General features: G+C 50.8%; 1 protein-coding gene across 3 annotated transcripts in view; it reads left to right on the top strand.

The window, feature by feature from the left end:
• The first annotated feature begins 1,891 nt into the window (after nucleotides 1–1,891).
• Nucleotides 1,892–23,507, top strand: part of LOC142847355 (stimulated by retinoic acid gene 6 protein-like) — a 40,697-nt gene continuing 19,081 nt past the window's right edge. Inside the window, exons 1-4 of one of the 3 annotated variants that reach the window (XM_075968065.1) lie at nucleotides 1,892–2,000; nucleotides 17,795–17,870; nucleotides 19,883–19,983; nucleotides 22,494–22,624. In XM_075968065.1, coding sequence (XP_075824180.1) covers nucleotides 22,570–22,624 — 55 coding nt within the window. In that variant the 5' untranslated portion in view covers nucleotides 1,892–2,000; nucleotides 17,795–17,870; nucleotides 19,883–19,983; nucleotides 22,494–22,569. Of the gene's footprint in view, nucleotides 2,204–17,794; nucleotides 17,871–19,882; nucleotides 19,984–22,493; nucleotides 22,625–23,507 lie in introns of all 3 variants that reach the window. The other 2 variants (XM_075968063.1, XM_075968064.1) reach the window with 2 other exon arrangements.

The raw sequence follows: 23,507 nt of genomic DNA, 5'->3' as shown, positions 1-23,507 counted from the left end.
GAGAAGGGAGAGAGGCAGAAGCTGCCTCTTCAGGAAAGAGATGGAAAGGAAGGCCTCGCAGGCTAGAAGCTGAAGGAAGATCCACTTGCCTCTGCAGATGAGGGAGGTTGTGGGCGGGGCTTATCTCTTAAAGGAACAGACCATTACACTAGTCACAACAGTCAAACTGGGCGATGATCAGTCTAGGTGCCCAACAACAGATAGAGAGAACATGGCATATATACATAGTGGGGTTTTATTTAACCATAAAGAGGGATAAATTATGTCATTTGTAGAAAAACAGATGGAATCGCATAGCCCCACATTAAGGAAAATGAGCCAGACTCAGACAAATAACACATGCTTCTCTTATCTGTGTCTCATGTGTGTGTGTGTGTATGTGTAAATGTATGCTATGTATGTATTTTTATGTGTGTGTATACACAATTTTATGTATGGCATAAAAATATAATCTAGACTTTGGAAGAGGATTAGTGGGAGGGGATGAGGAGAAAGGGGAATACAGGTGGGAGAATATAGTCAAAATACATGATACACTCGAACGAAAATATCTTTATGAAGCTCATCATTGAGAACAATGACTACACACACCAATAACAAGATACTCAAAGAACTACACTGATTTCATAGTGTCCACACCAGTTTTTTTCATTTTTCTTTTTTTTTAAATTTATTTATTAATTAAAGATTTCTGTCTCTTCCCTGCCACCGCTTCCCATTTCCCTCCCCCTCCCCCAATCAAGTCCCCCTCCCTCGTCAGCCCAAAGAGCAATCAGGGTTCCCTGCCCTGTGGGAAGTCCAAGGAATCCCCACCTCCATCCACGTCTAGAAAGGTGAGCATCCAAACTGCCTAGGCTCCCACAAAGCCAGTACGTGCAGTAGCATCATTCCCACCACAATAAGTGGTTCTCTTCCTCATTTCCACATCAGCATTTGTGGCCATTTTTCTTTTTATTCTTAGTCATTCTAAATGGGGTAAGATGAAATCTCAAAAAAAAAAAACAACAACCCTTCACAGTACTTTTAATTTGTGTCTCACTGGTGGCTAAGGACATTTAACATTAAAGAAATTCTTTTGAGAACTCTCTGTTTAGTTTTTCATGCCCCATTTCAAAATTGGATTGTTTCTTTGTTCTTCATGTTTAGTTTCCTGAGTTCTATGCATGCTTCCAGAGGAGAAAAGTACTCGTCAATCTTACTTAGCTGTGAGTCATTCAAGCTACATTAATGACCAGCCTGACAAGACATGCCCACTGGTGCAATAGTGGTAAGGATGTTATGAGAGTAACCAACCGCGTTCCGATTACATTTAAGGCCCACTCCACAAGATGAAACTCATATCTGGTACTGCCATCAGGGGCTAGAACATGTGGCTAGGCAGATCATAGTCCCTGGGGGGAAACCTACCACTGTTATTCAGTTAAATGGTCATATAATTAAGCCCCCTCCTAATGCCTTTCATTCATCCATAGACTAGTGCCTCTTGCACCCCTCACCAGGGACACTTCTTTCTTCAGTAGATGTCAATTAACACAAGGATCCACAACTGGTCAATTTACAGAGAATAGGAGACTTAGGGATGCTTAGCCCTAGATGGGGCATCTATATCTATCTCATGCCCTCATTCCAGGGCGCCAGCATCGTTGAGGAAGAGGGGGCTGACAGATTGCAGGGGCTGGGGGTGATAGCTGGCACAGCAGGGCTGATGCCTCTGCAAACTCACAGCTGAGACAGCAGGAAACAACCCCCTAGTCAGAGTCCTAGTTTATTACCTATAATAATGTTTTATAGCTAGCCCAAGGCACACAGCTGCCCAGTAAAGCCTCTCCATACTTTTGGGAGGTGGGTGGTTCTGGGACCACAGCTGGGGTGTAAGGGACAGCAGCAAGGCCCAGGAGAAGGCAACAGAAGAGAGGGGCCCCCTCGCGTGGGATAAGAAGCAGGGCAGCAAGCAGTGTTGTGAAACCAGGAAGAGGCCTGCTGCCTGATTTCACTCCCAGGTAAATGTTTGACTGGATGTTTGCCTTTTCTCTGAGTTTTGGGTCTACAGATCGAACTGGGCAGAATGCTAGTTCTTCGGAAGCCATCATAACCAAGAGCCCGAGAAACAAAGACGCACCCAGGGCAGCCGCATACAGGACAGCGGCACCCACCAGCACGCCACCTGAGGCTCTTTCAGCAAGATGCTTGCAGTCAGTGCAAGGTGAGCACAGAGGCTGAATTGAGAAGGGCTGTTCCAGACAGCCAGGTCCTCCTAGCTCCTTTGATGTTGGTGTTTAACAGATACCGGGAGGAAGGCAGGGACTCGCTAATTTTCAGGTAGACAGACACGAAACAGGGAGAACTATGATAGATTTCCTCCCTGCCAGTTCAGAGACACAGAGAGTGAGCAGAGCCCAGGTAAAGACTTATAGGATCCTAACTTGGAATCTGTGGTTTCTCACTATGGTTCCTTCATCTACTACTCTGGTGTAAAACTCCCTAGTCTTCCTCCCCTTTTAGATGGATATTTTAGAGTTGTCCACATTTATGAAGTATACTTTGATGTTTAGGTATGCATATGGCACGCTGATTTGACCTCAGACATTTATGTTTTCTTTATGATAAGACGCCACCCCCCTTTGCATTTTGAAACATTTGTTAACTGAAGTCACCGTTCTGAGCCACAAAACAGTGGTACTGACTTCTCAGAACTGTAACTTTGTAGCCATGGCTAGCCGCTTCTCACCCTCCTCCTCTGCCCTCCCTGGATTCTGTCCTGCCCTGTGTTTGTATGAGTCAGCCTTTGCTAGACAACCCTATATGAATGAGGCCATGCAGTGTTTGTCTTTCTGTCCCTGGATCATTTCACTTCCTGTGATGTCCTCTGGGTTCACCCATGTCGTCTCAGAAGACCGGATGTTTATTTGACGCTAACTAGTATTCCGTCACTCAGTTGTACCCCGTGTTCTTTGTCTCCTCATCCACTCTTGGGCCACCTGGTAGATTCCATATCATGGCCATAGTGAACATTTATGAGAAAAACAAGGGTTCAGGTGTCTCTTTGATAGGCTAGTTTCATTTTCTTCGTCTATTTCTTCACTGGCAGGACTGTTGAATCCTAAGGAAGCTGTATTTTTGGTTCTTTTAGAGTCCCTCTGCGGCACATGATGCCCGTCTGCGCTCTATGCTCCGCCATACAGTTCCTGAGCAGGGCAAGGGGCTGGAGATCGAAAGACACAGAGACAGAGACACGGGTCATCCTTGAAACAGGAACGCCTCAAGAATGCCCCCTTTACTGTGTCCAGGAGCAGCTTACATAGGGATAGCCACACCCCAGCCAAACACACCAGAATCCTTTCTCCTGCCATCAGGAACTCCTGAGAGTCTCCTGCTCAGAGCAGCTGTAGGCACTCAGATCAGGGGAAAACAAGTTGTTTACAAGAAATTCAGGATCTGGGGGCTCACAGCTCCCAACATCCCTACCTGCCCTTTCCCACAGTGGTCGTGCTGGTTACTCTCAAAGTGTGTAAGAGTTCTCCTTTTCCCTGTCCTCAGCAGTATTTTCTTCCATTATCTTGTGGAGAACTGCCATTCTGACAGGAATGGGCAAGCCCACAATCCTGAAAGACTCAGAGGAGAACCGGAACGGAAGAATGGAGAGCAGGGAAGCCCTGCCTAGGTGGCAGGAATCGAGATTTTTACTCTGACCTGGAAATATGGCGGATCAAGAACAGAAAACTGGTCCAGTGCCTTCTGGGGTTCCAGGATCTGCTCAGAATGCTGAGGGCTCACAAGGAAAGCAGGAGAGAGGGGAGCCGTGGAAACAAAGAGCGCATGCCAAGTGTCACCTAAAAAGGCAAGGCCAAGCAGATGGAGCACGCTGCGTTTCTCTGGATGTGGGAAGGGAACAGTGTGCTGAGAGCCCAGGAGAACCTGTCCCTCTATCCCTGTGTCCCCGGTGGGCTCTGTAGCCAGGAGAGAAGGGAGAGGCTAAGGTGACAGTGGCCTGATGCCATCAGATGTGAGTTTCTAGAAAGGTCCCTCTGGTCCACATGGAAGATGGGTTGAAACGCAACAGGAGTCTCTATGGTCATAGTGAAGGTGATTGTTGTGCCCAGATTACGACCCCCAGAGAGAGACTACCAGAGAGGCCCAGACTGTAATAACCAAGGTTTAATCAGCATAATACAAACATGTTTGGAAACACTGTCTCCAAATGTAGAGAGAGGAGTTGTATGTCCTCTGTGGGGTAAGCTTTTAAAGGCATAACTACAAAAAGGCTTTTTGAAGCTGCTTTGGCACGGGTGCAAGGACTTTTGCTCCCTCCCATTTTGCTAAGTCAGCTTTTTCCTTGCTCCTGAGTTAGGCCATCTTTATCAGCCTGTACAAGGTGGCTGGCTGGGCTGAGCTAAGTGACCTTGTGCTCAGAATCTCCCAGGTGGGAGAGGGGAAGGCCACTATCTTCCTGGGAAAACATTCTGCTAGGAAATTTCTTCTCGCCCCTTTGAGAATAAGGGGTGAGGGTCCTACAGTGATCTCAGCCTGGGCTATGAGCATGGACGGAAATGAATGGGTTCCATGGGGGTGGAGAAGACAGCAGGAGTTGCTCTGAGTCTGTGATGTGGCCTGGTGGAAGGGTGGAGCCACAGCTCCTGCAGTGAAGACTTTAGAGGACAAGCTGGTTAGAAGGCTGTGCAGTTGGGACTCCAGGGAACACTCAGCGCTCCCCAGGAGGCAGGCAGCTGTCTGTAGGCTAAGGAGACCCAGCCCATCTTGTGCCGGTTGCCCCACCCCCTTGACTTTGCAATGTAGGTCCTGTCCCTAAGAGCATCTTTCAATCACAGTTTCCTCCCTGGCTCTGGCCTGGCCAATCAGGGCCCTTCTCACAGGGAGGCTCCAGTCTGAGCATGCGGCTCAGGTTTTTCTTCATAAAACATGAGGTCATTAACACTCCAAGGACCCTGGCCACAAACTCTTTCTACCAGAATCTTATGTCCAAGTGTCTGAATGGGTTTCCCAACTGAAAAATTTAAAAAGTGCTGGGCTTTCAACTCTGTTACCCAATGGCACTCTGGGCTTTCTCTTGGTTTTTCTGAGATATTCTGTGGGACTGTGGAAGGGGCTGGCAGGAAAGGAGCTAGAAGACCACCTGCCCACCACACAGCATACGGCGTCACCTCCATTGGGTGGAGCACTGCTGTGTTGGGCAGATGTAGGGAAGGGCTGGAGAGATGGCTCAGCGGGTAGGAGCACAGTCCTTTCTTGCACAGGACGTAGGTTCGGTTCCCAGCACCGGTGTCCAGTATCTCACAACTCTTGGTAACTCCAGTTTCCGGGATCTGAATTCTCTTATGGCTCCTTGAACACCTGCTCATGTGTAGAAACTCACACATGCAAATGATAAAATAAATATTTTTCTTTTTTCCAATTTCCTTGAATACGTATGGGTGTTTTGTCTGCCATTATGTCTGTGTACCATGTGTATGCCCTGTGTCCATGGAGACCAGAAGAAAATATCATATCCCCTGGAACTGGAGTTGCAGATAGTTGTGAGCTGCCATGAGAATACTGGAAATTGAGCCCAGACCCTCCCAAAGAACAACCAGTGCTCTTAACCCATGAGCTCTCTCTCTGCCCTTGATAAAATAAATCTTTAAACAAAGAATGGCAGGGAGTAGAAATGGACCCCTTTCTTTTTCAGTTGCTCTTTGTTGTTTGTTTTCTTCCATGATGGCTGCTTTGGGTTTTTCAAGCACTCATGAAAACAGCCATGCATGCTTCTGAAGGGAAGGCAGCAAGCAGGAGCTGGTCATGTCTGGCAGGAAATAGGTCAAGGCAAGAAGAGAAGAGAGGCCTGCATACAGAGAAAGGAGGTGCCAGGGAGAAGAGAGAAGGGAAGCAGGATGTGGCTGAGTGGGCCCTTGGAATTCTCCTCATCCTCAGGGGTTGTTTCTCAAGGACCTGCTGAGAAAGGAGGGTCTCTGAGCCCCAGCGACCACGGCAGACCTGTGCAGACACAGGTCCATTTTCCTTGGGTGGTTTCTTTGATAGAAGAAGTTGGCTGCTCAAGGGGGCAGCTGGGCCATCTGAGCACAGTTGCCCTCTCTGGGTTATGTTGCTGGGTTGGTCATGGGACCAGCACCCTGGCTGTCCGTTAACAAAGTGAGGACTGCAGTCCACCTCATGGCAAGGGGCCCAGGGCAGGGAGCCCCTGATAAGGTAGCCCTGTGACAGTGACTCACGGGGCAAAGGAGGGAAGGTGCCAGAAGGCTGATCCTGGGAGGAAGGGCACTCTCCGGGGAATTGGCCAAGTGCTCTGGGGTCTGGGGAAGCTGTCCAGCCACTGGAGTTCCCTTCAGTTCTTTAAACACAAAACTAACTAACTAATTAACTAACTAACTAACAAATTTTACTCTTCCTCTTCCTCCCCCTTCTGTGTTTCTCTTCAAATTTTGACAGGGCCTCACTCTGTAGCCCAGACTAACTTCAAATCCAATATATAACCTAGGTTGGCCTCAGACTCCCCATAATCCCAGTCCCCCTCATCCCCACCAGTTTCCCAGAGGGCTTTAATTACAGGGTGAAGGTGCCCAGCTGGAAAAACCCTGTTTATTCTCAGAGCTGTCTATAGTGGATGAGGAATGGAGAAAGGGGAGCTGAGGGCTTGGAAGACAACCTCATGCCAGAGGTTAGCCTGGGCTATAGAGAGAAACCCTGTCTCAATGTCACCCCTCCCTCCCCAAAAACCACCTAAAACTAAAACAAGCCTCTCAGGGGCTTGGATTCCAGAGACCAGAATTATGGGATTCTGTGAGCAGAGTGGAGGAGGTGGTTTCATAGTGGGGGGCTCTTTCTCCCCTTCCCTCTCCCCCTTCCTCTTCCTCCCATCCATTCCCCTCCTGTCTTTTTTCCTCCTCTGTCCATTACCTCCCTTCCTCTGTCCCCAGTGGCTACACTAATTCCCACCAAGGGTCTTACCCTCTGTACCCTCACCAAAACTGGCTGCTCAGGGACGACCCACACTGGTTAGCATTGGTAACTGTTGTCCACTTAAGTTTTTTTTTCTTATTTTAAGAAAAGAGAGTCCAGATCATTTGCCCATTAAGAATTATAAGTATTTTTAAAATAGTGTCCTTTTCCCTTTGTTACTAGCTCACAATTTTCAGACTGTGTTGCTTGCACGTTTCTCTCTCTCTCCCTCCCTCCCTCTCTCATCTTGACTTCTTTCCCCTAGTTCTGACCATATGCTGGAGTGCCCATCTCTCCCTCGTTCTGACCACATGCTGGAGTGCCCATCTCTCTTTCCCCTCGTTCTGACCACATGCTGGAGTGCCATCTCTCTTTCCCTCGTTCTGACCACATGCTGGAGTGCCCATCTCTTTCCCTCGTTCTGACCACATGCTGGAGTGCCCATCTCTCTCTCCCTCCTTCTGACCACATGCTGGAGTGCCCATCTCTTCCCTTCGTTCTGACCACATGCTGGAGTGCCCATCTCTCTTCCCCTCGTTCTGACCACATGCTGGAGTGCCATCTCTCTTCCCCTCGTTCTGACCACATGCTGGAGTGCCCATCTCTCTCTCCCTCGTTCTGACCACATGCTGGAGTGCCCATCTCTTCCCCTCGTTCTGACCACATGCTGGAGTGCCCATCTCTTCCCCTCGTTCTGACCACATGCTGGAGTGCCCATCTCTTCCCCTCGTTCTGACCACATGCTGGAGTGCCATCTCTCTTTCCCCTCGTTCTGACCACATGCTGGAGTGCCCATCTCTTTCCCTCGTTCTGACCACATGCTGGAGTGCCATCTCTCTTTCCCCTCGTTCTGACCACATGCTGGAGTGCCATCTCTCTTTCCCCTCGTTCTGACCACATGCTGGAGTGCCATCTCTCTTTCCCCTCGTTCTGACCACATGCTGGAGTGCCCATCTCTTTCCCTCGTTCTGACCACATGCTGGAGTGCCCATCTCTCTCTCCCTCGTTCTGACCACATGCTGGAGTTCCATCTCTCTCTCCCTCGTTCTGACCACATGCTGGAGTGCCCATCTCTTCCCCTCGTTCTGACCACATGCTGGAGTGCCCATCTCTCTCTCCCTCGTTCTGACCACATGCTGGAGTGCCATCTCTCTTTCCCCTCGTTCTGACCACATGCTGGAGTGCCCATCTCTCTTTCCCTCGTTCTGACCACATGCTGGAGTGCCATCTCTCTTTCCCCTCATTCTGACCACATGCTGGAGTGCCCGTCTCTTCCCCTCGTTCTGACCACATGCTGGAGTGCCCATCTCTTCCCCTCGTTCTGACCACATGCTGGAGTGCCCATCTCTTCCCCTCGTTCTGACCACATGCTGGAGTGCCATCTCTCTTTCCCCTCGTTCTGACCACATGCTGGAGTGCCCATCTCTTTCCCTCGTTCTGACCACATGCTGGAGTGCCATCTCTCTTTCCCCTCGTTCTGACCACATGCTGGAGTGCCATCTCTCTTTCCCCTCGTTCTGACCACATGCTGGAGTGCCATCTCTCTTTCCCCTCGTTCTGACCACATGCTGGAGTGCCCATCTCTTTCCCTCATTCTGACCACATGCTGGAGTGCCCATCTCTCTCTCCCTCGTTCTGACCACATGCGGGAGTTCCATCTCTCTCTCCCTCGTTCTGACCACATGCTGGAGTGCCCATCTCTTCCCCTCGTTCTGACCACATGCTGGAGTGCCCATCTCTCTTCCCCTCGTTCTGACCACATGCTGGAGTGCCCATCTCTCTCTCCCTCGTTCTGACCACATGCTGAAGTGCCATCTCTCTTTTCCCTCGTTCTGACCACATGCTGGAGTGCCCATCTCTCTTTCCCTCGTTCTGACCACATGCTGAAGTGCTATCTCTCTTTCCCCTCGTTCTGACCACATGCTGGAGTGCCCATCTCTTTCCCTCGTTCTGACCACATGCTGGAGTGCCCATCTCTTCCCCTCGTTCTGACCACATGCTGGAGTGCCCATCTCTTCCCCTCGTTCTGACCACATGCTGGAGTGCCCATCTCTCTTCACCTCGTTCTGACCACATGCAGGAGTGCCCATCTCTCTTTCCCTCGTTCTGACCACATGCTGGAGTACCATCTCTCTTTCCCCTCATTCTGACCACATGCTGGAGTGCCCATCTCTCTTTCCCTCGTTCTGACCACATGCTGGAGTGCCCATCTCTTCCCTTCGTTCTGACCACATGCTGGAGTGCCATCTCTCTTTCCCCTCGTTCTGACCACATGCTGGAGTGCCCATCTCTCTTTCCCTCGTTCTGACCACATGCTGGAGTGCCCATCTCTTCCCTTCGTTCTGACCACATGCTGGAGTGCCATCTCTCTTTCCCCTCGTTCTGACCACATGCTGGAGTGCCATCTCTCTTTCCCCTCGTTCTGACCACATGCTGGAGTGCCCATCTCTTTCCCTCGTTCTGACCACATGCTGGAGTTCCATCTCTCTCTCCCTCGTTCTGACCACATGCTGGAGTGCCCACCTCTTCCCCTCGTTCTGACCACATGCTGGAGTGCCCATCTCTCTTCCCCTCGTTCTGACCACATGCTGGAGTGCCCATCTCTCTCTCCCTCGTTCTGACCACATGCTGGAGTGCCCATCTCTCTCTCCCTCGTTCTGACCACATGCTGGAGTTCCATCTCTCTCTCCCTCGTTCTGACCACATGCTGGAGTGCCCATCTCTTTCCCTCGTTCTGACCACATGCTGGAGTGCCCATCTCTCTTTCCCCTCATTCTGACCACATGCTGGAGTGCCCATCTCTCTTTCCCTCGTTCTGACCACATGCTGGAGTGCCCATCTCTCTTCCCCTCGTTCTGACCACATGCTGAAGTGCCCATCTCTCTTTCCCCTCGTTCTGACCACATGCTGGAGTGCCCATCTCTCTTTCCCCTCGTTCTGACCACATGCTCGAGTGCCATCTCTCTCTCCCCTCGTTCTGACCACATGCTGGAGTGCCCATCTCTTCCCCTCGTTCTGACCACATGCTGGAGTGCCCATCTCTTCCCCTCGTTCTGACCACATGCTGGAGTGCCATCTCTCTTTCCCCTCGTTCTGACCACATGCTGGAGTGCCCATCTCTTTCCCTCGTTCTGACCACATGCTGGAGTGCCCATCTCTTCCCCTCGTTCTGACCACATGCTGGAGTGCCCATCTCTCTTCACCTTGTTCTGACCACATGCAGGAGTGCCCATCTCTCTCTCCCTCGTTCTGACCACATGCTGGAGTGCCATCTCTCTTTCCCCTCATTCTGACCACATGCTGGAGTGCCCATCTCTCTTTCCCTCGTTCTGACCACATGCTGAAGTGCCCATCTCTTCCCTTCGTTCTGACCACATGCTGGAGTGCCCATCTCTCTCTCCCTCGTTCTGACCATATGCTGGAGTGCCCATCTCTTCCCTTCGTTCTGACCACATGCTGGAGTGCCCATCTCTCTTTCCCTCATTCTGACCACATGCTGGAGTGCCATCTCTCTTTCCCTCGTTCTGACCACATGCTGGAGTGCCCATCTCTCTCTCCCTCGTTCTGACCACATGCTGGAGTGCCCATCTCTCTTTCCCTCGTTCTGACCACATGCTGGAGTGCCCATCTCTTCCCTTCGTTCTGACCACATGCTGGAGTGCCATCTCTCTTTCCCCTCGTTCTGACCACATGCTGGAGTGCCATCTCTCTTTCCCCTCGTTCTGACCACATGCTGGAGTGCCATCTCTCTTTCCCCTCGTTCTGACCACATGCTGGAGTGCCCATCTCTCTCTCCCTCGTTCTGACCACAGCTGGAGTGCCCATCTCTTTCCCTCGTTCTGACCACATGCTGGAGTGCCCATCTCTCTTTCCCTCGTTCTGACCATTGCTGGAGTTCCATCTCTCTCTCCCTCGTTCTGACCACATGCTGGAGTGCCCATCTCTCTCTCCCTCATTCTGACCACATGCTGAAGTGCCATCTCTCTTTCCCCTCGTTCTGACCACATGCTGGAGTGCCCATCTCTTCCCCTCGTTCTGACCACATGCTGGAGTGCCCATCTCTCTTTCCCCTCATTCTGACCACATGCTGGAGTGCCCATCTCTCTTTCCCTCGTTCTGACCACATGCTGGAGTGCCCATCTCTTCCCTTCGTTCTGACCACATGCTGGAGTGCCATCTCTCTTCCCCTCGTTCTGACCACATGCTGAAGTGCCATCTCTCTTTCCCCTCATTCTGACCACATGCTGGAGTTCCATCTCTCTTTCCCTCGTTCTGACCACATGCTGGAGTGCCCATCTCTCTTTCCCTCGTTCTGACCACATGCTGGAGTGCCATCTCTCTTTCCCTCGTTCTGACCACATGCTGGAGTGCCCATCTCTCTTTCCCTCGTTCTGACCACATGCTGGAGTGCCATCTCTCTTTCCCTCTTTCTGACCACATGCTGGAGTGCCCATCTCTTCCCTTCGTTTTGACCACATGCTGGAGTGCCCATCTCTCTCTCCCTCGTTCTGACCACAGCTGGAGTGCCCATCTCTCCCTCGTTCTGACCACATGCTGGAGTGCCCATCTCTCTTTCCCTCGTTCTGACCACATGCTGGAGTGCCCATCTCTCTTTCCCTCGTTTTGACCACATGCTGGTGTTCCATCTCTCTCTCCCTCGTTCTGACCACATGCTGGAGTGCCCATCTCTCTTTCCCTCGTTCTGACCACATGCTGAAGTGCCATCTATCTTTCCCCTCGTTCTGACCACATGCTGGAGTGCCTATCTCTTCCCCTCGTTCTGACCACATGCTGGAGTGCCATCTCTCTTCCCCTCGTTCTGACCACATGCTGAAGTGCCATCTCTCTTTCCCCTCATTCTGACCACATGCTGGAGTGCCATCTCTCTCTCCCTCGTTCTGACCACATGCTGGAGTGCCCATCTCTCTTTCCCTCGTTCTGACCACATGCTGGAGTGCCCATCTCTCTCTCCCCTCATTCTGACCACATGCTGGAGTTCCCATCTCTCTCTCCCTCGTTCTGACCACATGCTGGAGTGCCCATCTCTTCCCCTCGTTCTGACCACATGCTGAAGTGCCCATCTCTCCCTCGTTCTGACCACATGCTGGTGTGCCCATCTCTCCCTCGTTCTGATCACATGCTGGAGTGCCCATCTCTTCCCCTCGTTCTGACCACATGCTGGAGTGCCCATCTCTTCCCCTCGTTCTGACCACATGCTGGAGTGCCCATCTCTTCCCCTCGTTCTGACCACATGCTGGAGTGCCCATCTCTCTTTCCCTCGTTCTGACCATATGCTGGAGTGCCCATCTCTCCCTCGTTCTGACCACATGCTGGAGTGCCCATCTCTCTCCCTCGTTCTGACCACATGCTGGAGTGCCCATCTCTTTCCCTTGTTCTGACCACATGCTGGAGTGCCCATTTCTCTCTCCCTCGTTCTGACCACATGCTGGAGTTCCATCTCTCTTTCCCTCGTTCTGACCACATGCTGGAGTGCCCATCTCTCTTTCCCTCGTTCTGACCACATGCTGGAGTGCCCATCTCTCTTTCCCTCGTTCTGACCACATGCTGGAGTGCCATCTCTCTCTCCCTCGTTCTGACCACAGCTGGAGTGCCATCTCTCTTTCTCTCGTTCTGACCACAGCTGGAGTGCCATCTCTCTTTCCCCTCATTCTGACCACATGCTGGAGTGCCCATCTCTTCCCCTCGTTCTGACCACATGCTGGAGTGCCCATCTCTTCCCCTCGTTCTGACCACATGCTGGAGTGCCCATCTCTCCCTCGTTGTGACCACATGCTGGAGTGCCCATCTCTCTCTCCCTCGTTCTGACCACATGCTGGAGTGCCATCTCTCTTTCCCCTCGTCCTGACCACATGCTGGAGTGCCCATCTCTCTCTCCCTCGTTCTGACCACATGCTGGAGTGCCCATCTCTCTTTCCCTCGTCCTGACTACATGCTGGAGTGCCATCTTTTTTCATGTAACCTTTAGTGCTCTGCTCGTGGTCAGATCACACTCCTCTGGTTGCTAGCACTGAACTTTTGGTTTTCTTGCTCTAAACTCCACTCCTGCTTGTTCCCAGTTAACATTTATCTCTATCTGCCAAATGTGGACACCCTCTTTTTCCTAGGCCATGCCCAAAGGCAGGGGTACAGCTGCCAGCAACATGCTAGGAGATGTGTCATGACGGGCTCTTTACACAAAAAGAGGCATAGGCTGTACGTGAGTTTGTTATAGTTTATACTGATAAAACAGGTAAGCACACGACATACACACAGTTGTAAATACTCCCTGCTCCGTATTCCAGTTCCACAGAGCCAGTGGGTTGTCTCTGAATGGCAACACTGTTTTTTATTGATCCCTTGTCTCCGGGCAAGCCTAGGACTACAGCTGGTCAGTGAGCCCTGTTTCGACATGAGTGGTGGTGGACGCTTTATTTACATGAATTAGTCAGACAAATGGGGAAGAAACAAGACGCTGCCAGGGAGAAGGCCCTTCTCCACCCACGGCCGAAACTGCTTTTGTTGAGCCATAGATATGAGATTTTGAGTCTTGGAAGAACAGAACCTCAGAAGAAAACAAAAGAACAATTTTGGGGTGGCTCACAAAGTATAGCTACAAGTCTCACAGGCTTGGGGCTAGAGAGATGGCTCAGCCGTCAAGGGCACTGACTTCTGCTGAGGACCCAGGTTCAGTTCCTAGCACTGACATGGTGGCTCATAACCTCCTGTTATTCCAGTTCCGGGGGACCTGATGACCTATCTCTTCAGGCCTAGACATACACACAAATACCCAACACATCAAATGAAAACAAATAAGTCTTAAAAAGAAATATAACAGATTAAAACATCTGCATTATAGACATTTTCTCGATCATTTTTAGTCTTTCCACGGAACAGTCAACCCAGCCCTGATTGGCGGTAGTCGCTGGTTCCACCTGGATTCCCGCCACCGCTGATTCCAAGCCCCAGGGTTCAGGAGGGCAGTGTCTGTAGTGCAGATGAGGACATATTCCCCAGAACTGTGGCATTTTCAGTCTTCATTACTTACGCCATGAATGTAACTTCTTTAATCTTATCTGCTTGATTTTTGATGGTGGTGTTTAATAACTATCGTGTGGTGTTCTCCTGGTGACAGCCGATCCTGTCAAACAGAGCCAAGCCAGCCTCGGTGACACCTGTGTCCACCTCAGCCCTCCAAGGCTAGATTCTGTGGATTTGTGGGATTCCCGGTAAAGCAGGGTCCCTGGCCAGGTGGTGGTGGTGCAAGCCTTTAATCTCAGCACTCAGGAGGCAGAGGCAGGTGGATCTCTGAGTTCGAGGCCAGCCTGGTCTACAGAGTAAGTTCCAGGATAGGCTCCAAAGCTACAAAGAGAAACCCTGTCTTGGAAAAAAGAAAAAGATAAAGAAAAAGCTGAGTTCCTGGCGCCAGGTATGCACACAGTGTCCTGTGCAGACACACTGTGTGCATCTGGCTCCTCTTCAATGACCCATCCTCTGCACTGAATCAGCCCACGAGACCAGCAAACTGAACAGGACCTGAGAAAGACCCGAGCTAAGTGACTTTCCCTGGTCACCGCCCCTCTCAAGTTCCTCTGTGCCAGGCACCAGCTTGACTCCAGATGGGTGATCAGAAAGTCCCAGAGCGCTGGAGCTTCGGGGAGGGGGAGACTATCTGCATTCTAGTTCACGTCTCCAGGCGCTCCTCTGACCATCAGAAGTAGAGTTTCCGGAAGTGGAGTTACTGCATCCGGACAGGTTCTTGGCGGATAAGCAAAGCAGCATTCAGCGCTCACACCCGTTTGCTGGAGACTCCCATCTCCTCTCAGCCCTCAGCAGGCTGGCAGCTCCCTTCAGGGACTCCAGGTCCAAAGGTCAGACAACGGCTCCTTTCATCTCACCACTAGTTCAGAGCTCAGGATTTATTATTTCGATTCTTTAGCATTTTTCAAAAGTTCAGGACTCACGTAACCTAGGTTGCCCTGTATGTCTGAGGACGGCCTTGAATTCCTGATCCTTCTGCCTCCACTTCCTGAGTGCTGGAACTGCAGCTGCATATTGGATTATTGGTTTGGATTTGAACTGTTTAGTTGGCACCAATAGCAGCCAACGTTTGTGGGTGTGATGTGACGGTCCTCATATTCAGACACTGGGTGATGGTCCGGGCAGGGCTATTAGCCAGCAGTCCTCTCAGACACTGATCTTTTCTGTGTGGTGGGAGCAATCTCAATCCTCCCCTCCAGCTCTCTGGAAGCATTCGGTATACTCCACTGCTGAGGGTGGCCACTCTCCTGTGCTCTGTAACATGAGCCTGTGCTGATGCAGGCTCACGCATCCTATTTTGTAAGCTCAGACAATTCTATTAGAGGTACTTACCTGACTACGCACTGTGTTTGCTGGTTCTTCTGTTCTTGCTGCTTTTAAACCCTTCTTTATAGTTTCGTTTTTCTTACTGCCTGAGGATTTTCTCTAATGTTTTTTCAGACAAATGGAAAATAGTTTTCAGTTCTGTGCTCATAAATATGCAATGACTACATTATTAGATGGAATGTTACATGTGAATACATTTGGTATTTATATATTTAAAATAAATATTTACATATTTAAATTCCCGAGGCTGAGGGATAACGGTGTTTTGCTGATTCCTTGGCATTACTCTGCCTCTAATTTTCCTTGGAGAGCGCGCCCTCTAGCGTTCGCTCTAAAGACAGCCTGGGCTCCCTGCACTTCGTCAGGAGGAAGGGAATAAATACCGTCTTTGGAGTCTTTGGCTTCCTTGAGGGCAGTCTTCCCCGAAGGGTCCTGTGTTTTGAGTGGGTGCTCGTGTGTGCTTGACAGTTCCATGGAGTATATGCTGTCTGTGTTGGGAGCCTGGCTCTAACCCACGCCAGGTGTGACTTAAAGCTGACTTTCAGTGGGGAGGGGAGGGAGAGTGTCGTACTAGCTAGAGAAGTCCTGACACTCCGGTGGCTGGCCTGTAAAGCTCCAGACTCTCTCCAAGGTCCACTCCTGGTGCAGCCACTGCCCTTCTCTCTGTGACCCATGCATTTTCTACTGGAGATGTAAATATATTGTCCCTGGCTGGCTACTTGGGCTGAGCTGTCCTGTCTTTGCCGCTCCCATTGTAGGTCCATGTCAGCACTTTGTTTCTGTTTCCAGATACACGCCGCTCTTGCTCATTGCATTTTACACTATGTGTGTGTGTTTGAGTGCATATGCATGTGTGCATGCACATGCCATCCTGTGACTGTGGAGGTCAGAGGGCATCCATTCTCTCCTTCCACCATGTGGATCCTGGGGGATTGAACTCAGGCTGTCAGGCTTGGCGGCAAACCCCTTTGCCAGTGGAGTCATCTCACTGGCCCGGCTCTTGCTTCTAGCGTGGGTGTGGAGCTTGTTCCATGTGGTCTCACATTCTAGAGTCCTGCCGGCTCTTCTCTTCTCTTTGGCTCAGCTTTCTGACTTTTGGTTCTCAAGTATGGCTTCTTCCCTTCCTGCCTTCTTTCCTTCCTACCACATAGGGGTTCTGTGTGGGATGGAGAGGCCGATGCTCGTGCTCAGCTTACCTTCTTGAGAGCCGAAGTGGAGCTACACTCTGTCTTCCTTCTCACAGCTTGAGCCCCCTCCGTGCTATCTAGATGTTTCCGATCTCTGGTGAGACATGAGCACCGGCTGCCAGGATTTTAGGGGAATCCCAGGAGATGTGTGTGTTCCTGGTCACCCTTGAAGGTTGCTCTCCCTGAGACCTCCGAGGGGCAGGAGTCACTGGTTTCAGGATGCAGCCAAGGAGACGGCTGGCTGGGTGTACCAGAGTCAGCAATGGCAAGAGCAAAGATGGGAGGGGTGGTCGTGTGATGGGCTGTGGTGGTGCTGTGCAGTCAGGGCAGCAGGAACGAGGTGTGGGAGGGGTGGTCATGTGATGGGCTGTGGTGGTGCTGTGCAGTCAGGGCAGCAGGAACGAGGTGTGGGAGGGGTGGTCATGTGATGGGCTGTGGTGGTGCTGTGCAGTCAGGGCAGCAGGAACGAGGTGTGGGAGGGGTGGTCGTGTGATGGGCTGTGGTGGTGCTGTGCAGTCAGGGTGGCAGGAACGAGGTGTGGGAGGGGTGGTCATGTGATGGGCTGTGGTGGTGCTGTGCAGTCAGGGTGGCAGGAACGAGGTGTGGGAGGGGTGGTCATGTGATGGGCTGTGGTGGTGCTGTGCAGTCAGGGAGGCAGGAACAAGGTGTGATGGAGCCTAGAAAAGAGGAAAGAGAAAAAGCCTTGTCAGGTAACGCTGCCTGGTGATTCTGCCTTGAGAACCCACCAGCCTTGTCCTGCACTCTGAAGACATACCGTGGTGTGTGGTCCATTGGCTCCCCTCCTGCCCCTGGAGCTCACTGGCATTTCTGACCATGGCTGTGAAAAACCAGGTCCACAGACTGACTTTCTGGGAAGCTAATGACGCTTCCGTCTCAGTCCTTTCGCCTGCCCAGGGCCCTTCCGAGGCTTGGCGAAGACGGGAAGGACTCTGGTTAAGGGATTTCGTGGTCATTAGTTTTTCTTAAAATGAGAAAACGCAGGCATTTCTGTAATGTTCTGTAAAAAGAACATCCCACAAAACCCAAATCCACCCATGACTGTGCCATCCAGAATGAATGGGGGTCTTAGGGCCAGCTCCAGAGATGCTGGCTACATCATCAGAGCGATGGATGACAGCAGTCCTTTGGGGGAGACGGGAGTGAGCAGGCTGAGGCTTGGGAAAGCAAGGAAGGAAGCTCAGATGGTTCAAACTCCTGAGAGCAATTGTGCAGCCTGGAGTCAGTGCTGTCCCAGTCTGATGATGTGAACCTGACTTGTGGCTGTTTTCCAGGACCAGGCAGCTAAACGTCACTTGTGACAGCTCAGTGGACAGGGAGGTCTTCCTCCATTACTCCCTCATCCCATCAGTAAGTACAGGAGTGGGAGCATAGGGGAGGGGCACGGAGCCAGAGGCAGTGAGAGGGAGGGTGTAGTGAGGGGTGGGGAGTGGGGGATGCTCCACCACAGGACTTTTGGGCAGGCCTGCATCATTCAGGGGAGAGAGCAGATTGTTTTAAATCCAGTGTGCATCCAAAGCCACAAAAGAAAGCATTTAGTGTCCAAGAGTCGGGGATGTGGGACTTTTGGCAGTGTGCAAAGGGGGTTTTCTTTCTTCTTTTTTGTGTGTGTATGTGTGTAAAAGGTGTGTGTGTGTGAACATGTGTATGCATGCATGCGGAACCCAGGGCTGTCCAGGGTACTGTTCCTCAGATGCAGCTCACCTTTGGTTTTTGTTTTTCGTTTTTAAAATTGATTCATTTATGCATGTTTTGTCTGCATGTATGTCTGCACTACATGCATGCTGCCTAGTATCCTTGGATGCCCTTGAGCTGAGGTTATGGATAGTTGTGAGCTACCATGTGGGCACTGGGGTTGAACTTAGGTCTTCTGGAAGCAGGCAGTGCTCTTAACCATGCCCTTGACTGCGTCCTCTCTGTAGCCCTCACCTTGTTTTTTAGAGTTGGAGTCTCTCATTGAGACCTGAGGCTTGGTGACAACCAGCATACGGGGATTTGTTTGTCTCTACCTCCCTGATGCTGGGATTACAGATGTGTGCCACCACATCTGTTTGCTTGTTTGTTTTAATGTGGATGCTGGGGATCGAACTCAGGTCCTCCTGCTTGGGCAGCAGGGGTTTTTCTAAGCTATTTCCTCAGCCCCAGGAAAGACTTTTCTAAGGTCATCTTGGAAGATGTAGTGAAGAACATTCCAGACACAGGGGAAAGCATGTGCAAAGGTGGAGGGTGGAGGGAGGCAGAGTGGAGAAAATGAAAACTAACATGGAGAACTGAGGGGTGGGAGAGTCAGGAGAGAGCCCTGTGGGAGGAGGGTTGAGCCAAGAGGGTCAAAAGCCCAAGCCAGTCTGGGTTACCAAGCGAGTTCAAGATTCTTCTAAACAATCTAATAAGACATAAGACCCCACCTTAAAAAAAAAAGTAAAAAGAGGGCTAGGTACAGCTAGGTACGTAGCTCAGTGGTAAGGCATTTGTCCAGCGTGTGCAGGACCCTAGAGTCAATCCACAATGTGGGAAGGAAGTGGGAGGGGAGACTTCCTGGTTTGGGGTGGATGAAGGAACAGGGCAATAAGAACATGATGAGTTTCCCCTAAATCATGCTGACATGCCAGCTAGGTAGCCTGAGAGAGCTGGAGCTTCCTTGTCAGCAAGGTGAGGGCTGGACACACGCCTGTGACTTTTCTGTGTCATGAAAGGTTTTACTAGGGAGGAGAGCAGGGATAAGGACTCATACGAAGTCAGGGAAAGAATGAGCAAAGCAGGAGCTCGGAGAGGAAATGGGGAGAGCGAGAATACACAGTGGACAAGCCAGGGACGATGGCCTAACGAGCAGGGTGCAGTCGGCCTGGGGTACTGCTGGCAGATCACCCTGGAGTCAGGCATTGCCTGAAGCAGTAAAACGGGTGCTGGTAACTGCAGTCACAGCTTCTTTAATGCAATGACAGGGTCTGAGCTGCCAATAGAGATAAGAAAATAGAGAGAACACATACAGACAGTTATCAAGAGGTTCCCGATCAAAGCAGGATAAAGGACGCGTGTCTGGTGCCTGAGAACATGACCACATCCACAGAGACGAACGGGAGAAAGATCTGAATCTTGACAGGCATGACTGCCTCTCTACAGCAGAGACAAGGGTACAGGGAGGGTGAGCTTCCCTCCCAGCATGTGTGGGAGACGTTGGACTGTGAAGGGCTACACAGAGGGAAGATCAGTCCAGAACCTTCTGGTAGCTCTGAAGTACGTGGAGTTCAAGGTGTCATAGCTACTTTAAGCTCTCCGCTTGCCCACATGTTTTTTTCCTGTGAGGCCACCGAAGCCACCCTGAGGGCCACTGGGTCCCCTGACACACTGTCCTCTCCTTACAGCTTTTCATCATTTTGGTCTTGTCCTTCCTCCAACGACGCAAGCACTGTAGACAAAGAAATGACACCTTCTACCTCCTGGGGGACCGCTTTGGAATCATCGTGTGAGTGGATTCAGTGTCATCCCCTGACGTTTGGGGTACCCTGTGGTTGGGACCAAGACAAAGAACAAGGCCACATAGCGCCGAGGATCCAGTCTTCTCCCCCGTACCCATCTTGTTCTTCTATTCTGTATTAGGGTTTCCATCACTGTGATGAAACTCTATGACCAGAAGCAGGCTGGGGAGGAAAGGGTTTATTTGGCTTACACTTCCACATCATAGTCCATCACTGAAGGGAGTCAGGACAGCAACTCAAACCAGTAGGAACCTAGAGTCAGGAGCAGATGCAGAGGCCATGGAGGGTGCTGCTTACTGGCTTGCTTCCCCCCTTACTTGCTCAGCCTGCTAGTTTACAGAAGCCAGAGCTAGCAGCCTGGGGGGTGGCCCCACCCATACATAATGGGCTGGGCCTTTCCACATCAATCACTAATAAGAAAATGCCTTACAGCCGGATCTTATGGAGGCATCGTCTCAGCTGAGGCTCTCTCCTCTCTATAAATGACTCTAGCTTGTGTAAGTTGACATAACATTAGCCAGTACACATCCCCTTCCTAAACAATGCTCTGAGACTCCAGAACCTTCCAAGCTACTTCCACCATCAGCACCAAGGCCTGTGAAGATAGGAAGAAACTTCTGAAGGAGATCTAGACAGCTGTGGAAAGAGCCCTCCATGAAAGCTTCGTTGCTATGACAGACCTGAGACAGAGGCAACTTAAGGGATAGAGGCTTATTCAGGCTCACAGTTTAGGAGAGTACAGTCCGTCATGGTGAGGAAGGTGTGAAGGTTGGTGCAGCTTGGTTTGTGGGCAGAGTTCCTCACAGAGCCAGGTCAGGGAGCAGAAGCTACATAAAAAGCAACACTGGCCTATGACCTTCAAAGGCCCACTCCTACTGACCTACTCCTGCCATCCAGAACCTTCTCTGGAGGTCCATAGCCTTCCAAAACCACACCATTGGCTGGGGATCAAGTTTTCAAACACACGAGACAGTAAGAAATATTTCACATCCAAACCAAATGCCTTCCCACTCTGGGGACTATGGCCACCTGGGGAAACAAGAGGCAAAGGTTCCTAATGACCCAAATCAGCCACCTTCTGGTTGGGGTGGCATTATGAAGCACAAATGAGATCGTGCCCGGCTTCTGGGGCCCTCCTAGCTCTGCCATTCTGCATGTTGGCACCTCTCGGCACATTTTTCTTGAGTTTCTATTATTCTGTGTCATGAGTCCATCACCACCATCATCATCATCTTCATCAGCATCTTCATGGTGGAATTAGTATTTATTACACTGCTATTAGTCCAGATCCTGGGCCATTTTCTTTGCTGGTCTTAGTTCCATTAACCTCTCACATAATATAGTGGAGGTTGTCACACAGATAAGAAAACTCAGGCTCAGAGAAGCTGAATGACTTGCCTAAGACCATGGAGCTTTTCCCGAGACTGCTTTGATCTTCTCGCTCCGTTCCTCCTATGTCACAACCTGATCAAACCCATGCAGTAGACATCTTGAGAGCTCAGCCTCAGGGAAAGAGGCCAGGATGCCAGGACAGAGGCTAAGGGTGAGCTGGAAGGTAGGAGAAGTCCAACCACAATACCGAGGATGCTGGAGTACCAGTAGCTGGCTTCCTTCTGGACGCCTCTTGTGGGGCTTCTCACACTCCAACAGGTGTAAGCTACACAACAAGGCAAAGGGCTGAGACTAGCTGGCTTACTTTTTCCTATGGCTGTGACCAAATACCTGAGAAAAAGCAACAGAGGGAAGGAAGAGTTCACTTGGGCCCACAGTTTAAGAAGCAATACAGTTCACCATGGCAGAGAAGACACTGCGGCAGGAATGGGAGGCAGCTTGTCACGTTGTATCTGCAGTCCAGAAGCAGAGAGAGATGGTGCTGATTCCTGTTCACATTCTCCTGTCTGTTCAACCAGGATCCAAAGTATGGGATGGGATGATATTGTCTCTATTTAGGACCAGTCAGCTAGACCTTTCTAGAAACATTGTCATGGATGTGCCCAGGGACATGTTTCTGTGGTGATTCTTCTTCTTCTTCTTATTTTTTATTTTTTTGGTCTTTCGAGACAGGGTTTCTCTGTAGCTTTAGAGCCTGTCCTGGAACTAGCTCTTGTAGACCAGGCTGGTCTTGAACTCACAGAGATCCACCTGTCTCTGCCTCCCGAGTGCTGGGATTAAAGGCTTGTGCCACCACTGCCCGGTTCAGAGAAATTTTTTTATATTGCTTCTTAAAGGTTTATTTTTAGTTGTGTGAGTACAGGTGCCCTCAGGGTCCAGAGATGTCAGAGGCCCCTGGTCATGAAGTTAACAGATATTTAGTTGGGAGTCGCCTGACACGGGTGCTAGGGATCAAATCAAGTCTTCCACAAGAGTGGTACGCACTCTTAACTGCGGAGCCTGCTCTCTGGCCCCTCATTCTGTGTGTGTGTATGTGACGTTTCCCCTAAATATTTTTTAACCTTAATTTTTATTTTATATGCAACATCGTTTCTGTTGTTTACAGGCCTCTGGACTTCCTGGGAACTTTCAGCAACCGATGGTCCTATGGAGTTGCCTTTGGGGCCACAGCCAATAAAATCATGTTCTTGTTCTCAGAAGGCTACCAGCCCCTGGAGGTTCCGCAGTGGGCCCAAGGTACCTGGCCTACCTCACACATCCTGGGAATGTCACCTGGACATACTTGCTCTCAGAGGCCAAGGGGATTGTCTGGAAGGATAAACTATGTGAACAGCCACATTCTTCTTGGCCTGTAACTTACCCAAAGTCAATATTTGGTAGTCCACAACGCTTTCCAGCTTGCCTGGGGAGCGTCCCCCCGTTAGACTCAGAGGTGCTTTGAACCAACATAACAAAGGCACAGGAAGTAGCATCTTCCTCAGCCAGTCCCCTAAGCCTGTTACCTTCTAATAGACACAGTTTTGGGGGCTTCTCCTCAAGGGAAGGAAGCGGGTTTCTTTGGCTACTAGCCAGAGACCTCTCTCCCCAGGCTCTGTGCATCACGTAAAGGAGCTGCTCTGACCTACATGTATGGTGAGCTCTTATACAATTCCAGAACTGTCTCTGCATTGTATAAACTCCTTTGTACCTGCTGGAGCACAGCCAACACCTCCAGGAAGGCTGCCCCACTCTGCCTCCTGGGGATGGGGTGTCACTGGCTTCCTTGTCTATGTCCCTGTGGCAGGATGACTGGGACTCTCCTGCCGGTCTCCCCCACTGTACTGTCAGCGTCTCAGAGCGAGAACACTGGCCGTTCTGCTGTGCAGTGCCTGGCCCAGGAGTGTCTCAAAGCTGGCGCGTAGTAAGGGTCACCGTGGATGACTAAGCCTTTCCTGGATGATGTCAGCCCATCTCAGCGCTAGCCAGTGGTGGGGCCAATGTGACCATCACGCTGTAGAGAGTGTTCTCTAGTATGCATAGTTGGAGGACCACTGTGACCACCACCTTCTTCAAATGCTCTCCAGTGCACACAACATGCCTGTGTGGGCCTCCATGATGCACTTGGGTGCTGTCATAGCAG

Source organism: Microtus pennsylvanicus, chromosome 3 (assembly GCF_037038515.1).
Source record: "Microtus pennsylvanicus isolate mMicPen1 chromosome 3, mMicPen1.hap1, whole genome shotgun sequence".
NCBI classification, from domain to species: Eukaryota; Metazoa; Chordata; class Mammalia; order Rodentia; family Cricetidae; genus Microtus; species Microtus pennsylvanicus.
This window is presented reverse-complemented; position numbering and strand designations above follow the sequence as displayed.